This window comes from Solanum pennellii, chromosome 7 (assembly GCF_001406875.1).
Source record: "Solanum pennellii chromosome 7, SPENNV200".
In the NCBI taxonomy this organism is placed as follows: Eukaryota; Viridiplantae; Streptophyta; class Magnoliopsida; order Solanales; family Solanaceae; genus Solanum; species Solanum pennellii.
The window spans coordinates 21,317,883-21,326,002 of NC_028643.1; the positions used below are offsets into that span (position 1 = coordinate 21,317,883).

The following is an 8,120-nucleotide window of genomic DNA, read 5'->3' on the forward strand; positions in this document are numbered from 1 at the left end:
TACAATCTTAGTCCCTCGTCATTAATATTTGGTCTCCACCTTCCAATCACAATGCACCATTAATATTCAATCAACATCATTATATAACCAATAGTGTTTTACAATATAATAATCCTATGACAATAAAATAAGATAAGGATCATCAAATTACAAGTAACTTGATTCGAAAAACTAAGCAGATAAGCCAAAACAAGCAAATTTCTCAATTTATGTTTATACAACCATTAACTTCTACCCATAACATCAGATGAATAATAATAAACTAATATATTCAAGCAACCACTAACATTGGCAGGGAATAGATTTTAATTGAAATTTATTTTCCTATGATAGATCTCGTCGGTGGTGCTAAGAATCAAGAAGAAGAGGCGCATGCGGTTTTCATATAATCAAATAATGTTAACCCTATTTATTAGATACTAATTATAAATATGGTAATATATATCCACTATTTATTTTAAAGTTATTTTCTAATTTAACCAACTAAGTATATTATTAAAACTACCTCACTAAATTCATAATTATAATTACGAATAGTCCAAAACACCCCTTTAAATCTATCGAAAAGTATTTTCTGACATAAAAAGTTCTAGTGCTCAAAACGACCGAAAAGGGTCATTACAATAATGTTAACCCTATTTATTATATACTAATTATAAATATGGTAATATATATACACTATTTATTTTAAAGTTATTTTCTAATTTAACCATCAACTAAGTATATTATTAAAACTACCCCACTAAATCCATAATTATAATTACGAATAGTCCAAAACACCCCTTTAAATCTATCGAAAAGTATTTTCTGACAGAAAAAGTTCTAGTGCTCAAAACGACCGAAAAGGGTCGTTACAATAATGTTAACCCTATTTATTAGATACTAATTATAAATATGGTAATATATATCCACTATTTATTTTAAAGTTATTTTCTAATTTAACCATCAACTAAGTATATTATTAAAACTACCCCACTAAATCCATAATTATAATTACGAATAGTCCAAAACACCCCTTTAAATCTATCGAAAAGTATTTTCTGACATAAAAAGTTCTAGTGCTCAAAACGACCGAAAAGGGTCGTTACATTTATTGTTTTTGATTCTTGCAGAACTATCTTCCTTGTATGCCAAATACACGGAGAGGAAGAGAACCCTTGTTTCTCTAAGATTACGAATTAGAGCGTACACTACGCAACATGAATCGAAACTTGAGTATTAACGATGATGATCCAAACCAGAACATCCCAGCTCTGGTTGATGTTCATGGTCCATTATTACCCGATGCTCCGGGTAAAAATCAACAGAGGGGACAAAATCCCGCTCCACATCCTCAAGAATACTATAGAGGCTATGACAATATAGCAGACTCCGATGGGCCACTTGTCTTGCCCCCTCTACCACCAGGCCACACCTTTGTGGTAACTAGTAGCCAGATGCAAATGCTCACTGCCAGAGGTTTGTTATCAGGGCTACCTTCTGAGGATCCACATGCCCACACAGCTAAGGTAAGGCCAGTGTGTAAAAGCTGTGTAGGGAGGCCTGATTTGGATTTGGATGTAATAGGGCTAAGAGTCTTTCCTCTCTCATTGACGGGAGAGGCTGCTATTTGGTTCACTGAGCTCCCTTATAACTCAATTTTCACTTGGAACCAACTAAGGGACGTTTTCTTAGCATGTTACTACCCGGTCTCCAAGAAACTAAACCACAAAGACAGAGTGAACAACTTTTCTGCACTACCAGGAGAGTCAGTTAGTAGTTCTTGGGATGGATTCACTTCATTTTTTAGAAGTATCTCCAATCACCGCATAGATGATGAGTCACTGAAGGAATACTTCTATCGGGGACAGGATGATAATAATAAAGCAGTATTGGATACTATAGCGGGTGGTTCTTATGGGGAGTGTCCTTATGTCGAGATTGCCGAAAAGTTAGAGAAAATCTCCTGGAGTAATAAATCTAGGAGTACTAGGAAGTCAGATACTGGGAGAAATACCTTCGCGGTGCAATCCACTCAGAACCCAGCCATAGATGAGATTCGTGAAGAGATGGCTCAGATGAGAACTGAGCTTGGGTTGGTATTAAAACATATCACTGGGGTGCAGAAAAGATAAATGCAGTTAACTACTTGTCTAAACCACCATCACCAAATGATGAATGCTATTATGTGGATAATTCCTATGCGGTAAATGAGCAGACGAGGGGTTTCCGACCGAGTGCCCAAGGCTCAAATCAGGAGAATTGGCGCCAAGGTCAAGGAAACCAAGGTCGGATCTATGGTAACTATAACCATGAGGTTCATTATGTTCGAGATGGAAACTACAACCGCGACAACAACTTCAATAGAGGTAACTATGGTAACAGAAATGATAGGAATGGGCCCTATGTCCCTCCTCAAAATCGTGAAGTTTCTCCTAGGGATGGTGGATATAGTATGGCGCGAGTTGAGGATATGTTGCACAAAATGATGAGGAGGTTCGATGCTAATGATGAGTACATTAAAGAGTTAAGGAGTGATTTAGCGGGTATTGGGAAGAAAGTCGATACACATGCAATATCGATTAAGCAGATTGAGTTGCAAATGGCCCAATTATCTGCGACTGTGAACATACGGAAATCGGGCACTCTTCCTAGCAACACTGTCCAAAATCTAAAAAATGACAGACACTATATGGCAATCACTACTCGGGGTGGTAAGCAGACCATTGACCAACCTATGCTGTCTAAGGAGGAAAATGTGATAAAAGATAATGATAAGGTGGTACTGGGTAGTGGTGAAGTAGAAGATAATACTGGAAAAGATGTTGAAGTGCCTATAAAGGTAATTCACATGCCTAGACCACCACCACCCTTTCCTCAAAGATTAGTGAAAAAGACCGAGGATGGTAAATATCGGCATTTTATAACAATGTTGAAGCAGCTTTCTATCAATGTCCCTTAGGTAGAAGCTCTAGAACAAATTCCCGGTTATGCCAAGTTTATGAAAGATCTGGTTACAAAGAAAAGATCGGTCACTTTCGAGGATGATGATAGAATGCAGCATTGTAGTGCTATTGCTACAAGATCTCTCGTACAAAAGAAAGAAGATCCGAGTGCGTTCACTATTCCTTGTACAGTCGGGTCATTTACATTTTGCGAAATCATTATATGATCTGGGGGCAGGCATAAATCTCATGCCCCTCTTGATTTACAAGAAGTTGGGTTTGGGTGACCCAAAGCCCACTGCGATGCGACTACTGATGGCCGATCGAACAGTGAAAAGGCCTATAGGGATACTCCACGATGTGCAAGTAAAAGTGGAGTCGTTCATATTTCTGGCAGATTTTGTTATTCTTGATTGTGAAGTCGATTTTGAAGTGCCTATTATTCTTGGGAGGTCATTCCTTGTTACGGGTAGAGCCTTAGTTGATATGGAAAAGGGGCAGATGAAATTTTGGTTGAATAATGAAGAAGCGACCTTCAACATTTGTAGGTCCATGAGGCAAAGTGGTGAGCTCCAATCTGTATCTGCTATATCCTACAAAGAAAAGATAAAGAAGAACCATGACCTAAAAAGTGAAAAACAAGAGTTTATGGTTGGGGATTTGGTGCTTTTATACAATTCTAGGTTGCGTTGGTTTCCGGGCAAGCTCAAGTCCAAATGGACTGGCCCTTACTTGATTACCCAACTGTTCCCTCATGGAGCAGTTAAGTTAGAAACCAAGGAGGGTGTGCGGTTTAAGGTAAATGGACAACGAGTAAAACTCTATTTTGGGCCTGTTGAATCGGCGAATGAAGTGATCGAGGCATACCATCTTGATGAAGGCTGAGTAATCAAGTGTCCTCAGTCGTGCCGCGACGTTAAATTAGGCTCTGGTTGGGAGGCAACCTGACACTTATAGTTTTTTCTCTAGTAATGGTAGCATTTTCTACTAATGAGTTTTAAATTTGCAAGCACATCATCAGGAAATTCTAAAGAAAATAACACTGCAGCAGTCACTAACGGACACATCGACGGACCGTCACACACGCGACGGACCGTCGCATGAATCCGTCGTGCCAGGTACGTCTTTCAATTATTTTCAAAACTAGGGCACACATGACGGAACCAATGACGGACCGTTGCATCTACGAAGGACCGTCGTCGGGGACTCGTTGCGTCATTAATGAACATACCCGACCTGACTCGGTTGGGGGTAATTTGAAAAATTAGTAACATTTAAAAACCCCACCCCTTCATTTCACCCATTTCCTTCCCTCTTTCTCCCATTTCCCTCCCTTTTCAACTTCTAACTTCCTACCTCCCTTCTCATTAACCGATCGGTTCCCCAAATTCCCCAATTCTGGATATCTCCTTTCTACTGGTCGGAGTCGGTTACTGTGGTTTTGTTCTTGATCACCAAGTACATTCCTTGCTTGTTTTTCTCAAATTCTCAGGTATGTGTCTCTGATCTCTACCCATTTACATTGCATTTTTGTTTTTTTATCCGTATTAGCCTATTTTCTTTTTGGTGGGTTTTCATTCTTTGATCCAATTTTGCCTGACTTAGGTTGAGAATCCTCAAATTGCCTTGCTAAAACTCTAGAAATAGGTGCCTTAACATTACTAGTTTAGTAGATATTTGGGTTAGAAATATATAGATTAACACTAAGTACTTCAAGTGAGTCACAGAGGATGAATGTGGCATCCTCAGTTTTGTCTCTGAATGACAGAACGAGACCCCGATGACGGACCGTTGTACCCATGATGGACCGTCATAGGGTCCGTTCCAACACACCACTGTCCAATTTTTTCCAAGTGTCCACCAACGGACACATGCGATGGACCGTCGTCCCCACGACGGTCCGTCCTGCACAACCGTTCTGGTTCTCACAGACCCTATTTCTAAGGGTCTCCAACTTTTTCTAAGTGTCCTCTGATGGACATCTACGACGGACCGTCGTACCCGCGACGGTCCATCCTGCGCAACCGTTCTGGTTGTTAGAGACCCTATTTCTAAGGGTCTCCAACTTTTTGTAAGTGTCCTCTGACGGACATCTACTACGGACCATCATACCCTCGACGGTCCGTCCTGCAAATTTGTCGTGACGGTCAGAGACCTATCTCCTAAGGGTCTCCATACTTTTTTTCTAAGTACCCCACGACGGACATCGACGATGGACCGTCATTATCACGACGGTCACTCCTGGTTATCCGTCATAACTGTCAGAGATTTTCCTTCAGGTGTCTCCAAATAAACATAGTCTTAAGTAAGACATGCTGGACCCCATGATGGTCCGTCGTAATCACGACGAGTCGTCACCTGGTCCATCGTGTTTCACTATTACTATAGAAATGTTATTACACCTTTGCTCTTATATTTATTTTGTGTCGTTTTGCTTGTCTTGTTTGCTCCTTCTAGTACAAATTAATTCCTTACAGGTACTATCTTAAATGGCACTAAAACAAGATCGAGTTTACGCATGTGGGCGTTAAAAGTCTGTCGCCCCATTTGCCCGCCTGGTCATAGGCTCTTATTATGATCATGACCCCGAGTACGTGCCCCCAGGCAGTGCCACTCCATCACGAGCTGCACGTAGTACCAGAGCTACGCCAAAAAAGGTGGCGTCCGGTGTAGTCATTGCCTCCCAGTCTGATGAGGAGCACACACTGACCGGCACACCTTCTAGGTCAGCTACACATGACGAAGGAGCGTCTGGATCCTTGGGAGTTTCGTGGTCGGAGGAAGCCTCCGGGTCCGCAGAAGTCCCTGCACCCGCCACAGCTGCACATTCTGCCTCGCCTGATGAGGCTGACAGTTCTGATTCCACTCTAGGCTCACCGACTCGTGCTCTCACCCAGGTTGCCGACCAGCCCAATCGGTGGTGTGTCGACGGGCAATATCAAGTGTATTCAGACGCCAAGTTTCTGAATGATAAAGGAGTCATGACACGGACCCTTACACTGGAGAGGCGGGTCCTTACGGTTAGTCTCCCCACCATGCCAGAGATCCACAATCTCTTTGCCAAACATCGGCTGGAGTGGACAGCGCGTTCTTTGGGCCGTTATAGTGAGGAGTTGGTCCGAGATTTCTACGCCTATTACGTGGCTACTCTCATATCACAGATAGATAGGCGGGCTGACCCCTCCAAACAGGCTCCACTTGATAATGTCCGAGTACGTGGCATTCAGGTCGATATCTCCCTGCCCGCCATCCGTCGGTATTTATACGGCGAGGATGTTGATGCCAACAGGACTCCTTTCACCGCCGAGTTCGACTACCGGTGGCAAATTGTAAAAGATGGACAATTCTTGCGTGAGCCATCACTGAAAGAGACCACCAAGAGGTGGATGGCCATGCACTTGTCTATTGATGGAAAGGGTGCAGACTTGGTAACGGAGCCAAAGGAAGCCATCAAGAAGGCTAACTGACCTTCACGGCTAAGTTCTTATTGTTGATTGTCCGCCACTGCCTTTCCCCTACGGCTGCTGATAATATTCTCACATGGGATCGCGCAGTTCTGATGGCGGCGATGATAGCCGGGTTTGAGGTAGACTTTGCTTGGCTTCTACAGGCGGTCATGCACGAGAGGGATTTCAAGGTCACAACTACTTACCCTTTTCCGTGCATGATATTTTCCTTATGCAGGTTCGCACGAGTGCCCATCTGGCACATTGATCAGTTCAAGACTCCGCTGGGCACTGTTGATATCGGCCTCATCAGGGATAAGGAAAATGAGTTGGCTCTACGCAGAGGGCCCTTTCAAGGGTTGCCTCCACTTGGTGAAAATCTGGCTGATACGGTAGCACATGCTCGCACGGCTACGCAGGCTGCTTCTGAAACCACTAACACTACCCCGGTCGAGTCTATCCCGGGTAGTAGCACTGCCCCGAGCTCCTATCGCTCAGCCCCTTTCCCCGCTCTGGTCCCGCTTACTAGGGTCCAGAAACTAGAGGCACGGATGGCTACACTTCTGTATCACATCCATCCTTGGATGCAGAGGTCTACTGCTAAGGCAGAAGAGCGCTTGGAGAGTAAAATTGTCCAGCACACAGAGCGGAAGATCGCTGAGGTTCATCCGCGCTTGGACTCTTTTGAGTTGCGGGTGCTAGCCCAGCCAGCCCCTTAGGTGGACGTGTCGACCCTTCAGGCTGCGGTCGAGATTCTTCGAGCAGACATTGATATGATCCTAGAGGCTAGGGTGCCTGAGTCTGGTCCCCTTCTGCAGAGCCTGCTGAGGACACAGTGATGGCGGCCTTATTCGCCACTTCTGAGATTCCACTACCTCCCCCCTGGGAGCATGCCAAGAGGCACAAGGGTCGAGGAGAATGAGGCTAGATCACGGAAGAAGGAGAGCCGTGAGATGGAGGCTGCGAGGAGAGCCTTGCTTGCTGATGAGGAGGCGCGTCGGATCAGGGCAATAGAATCAGCTGCTAGGGCATCTAGCTCCAGAGATGTGGCGATAGTGGGAGGCACTGCTGATAGTGTTGTTGCCGATGAGGACACTGCTGAGGGTGTCCTGACTACAGAGGTAGTGGGTTCCGGGGAACCGGACCCACCAGCTTGCTGATCGTCGGCGCTTTGCGCCCCAGGTTTGCTTCACCCACCACTCTCGTATTTCAATTTTTTATGCATTGGGGACAATTGCATGTTTTTTTGTTGGGGGTGGGGTAAATGGAAAGTGAGTTCTAGGATGAAGTCTGAGTAGCCCAATTCACTATCCTCTTTTGGGGTTTTCTTGTCTGTGCTCTTTTTCCCCAAGAGACTTACTATTTTTATCGTTGAACCGGCATTTTTATATCTTGTGTACATAGTTTAACTCTAAAGCATGATGGCTAAAATGATATCCTGATTACATGAAAATGATGCATGACTAGGCATAGTAATTGATAAATGTGTGGCTCTAAGTATGACATAGAGATACACCACTGCATGACCCTAAGTCTAAAATTCGAACTAAGTGTCTCATAATCTGGTAGAGCAATGAGGTGTCAAGTGAGTGTGAGAAAGATTAGAATAGTCCACCATTTGTACTGAGCTAGAACTTGCCTGGTTAGCCCTGCTAAAAGTAAGTTGTAATAGACAATTAGGAAATGATCATAGGACCTTGTTCAATATAGCCAATTTGTAGCCTAACTAAAAAATAAAAAAACCGAATGA

General features: G+C 43.6%; 1 protein-coding gene across 1 annotated transcript in view; it reads left to right on the forward strand.

Moving 5' to 3' along the window:
• Window positions 1-7,089, forward strand: part of LOC107024909 (pentatricopeptide repeat-containing protein At1g74630-like) — a 35,007-nt gene extending 27,918 nt beyond the window's left edge. Inside the window, exons 2-4 of the mRNA XM_015225834.1 lie at window positions 5,402-5,457; window positions 6,086-6,136; window positions 6,961-7,089. Of these exons, the coding sequence (XP_015081320.1) occupies window positions 5,402-5,457; window positions 6,086-6,136; window positions 6,961-7,089 (236 nt within the window). The remainder of the gene's footprint in view (window positions 1-5,401; window positions 5,458-6,085; window positions 6,137-6,960) is intronic.
• Window positions 7,090-8,120: the final 1,031 nt, after the last annotated feature.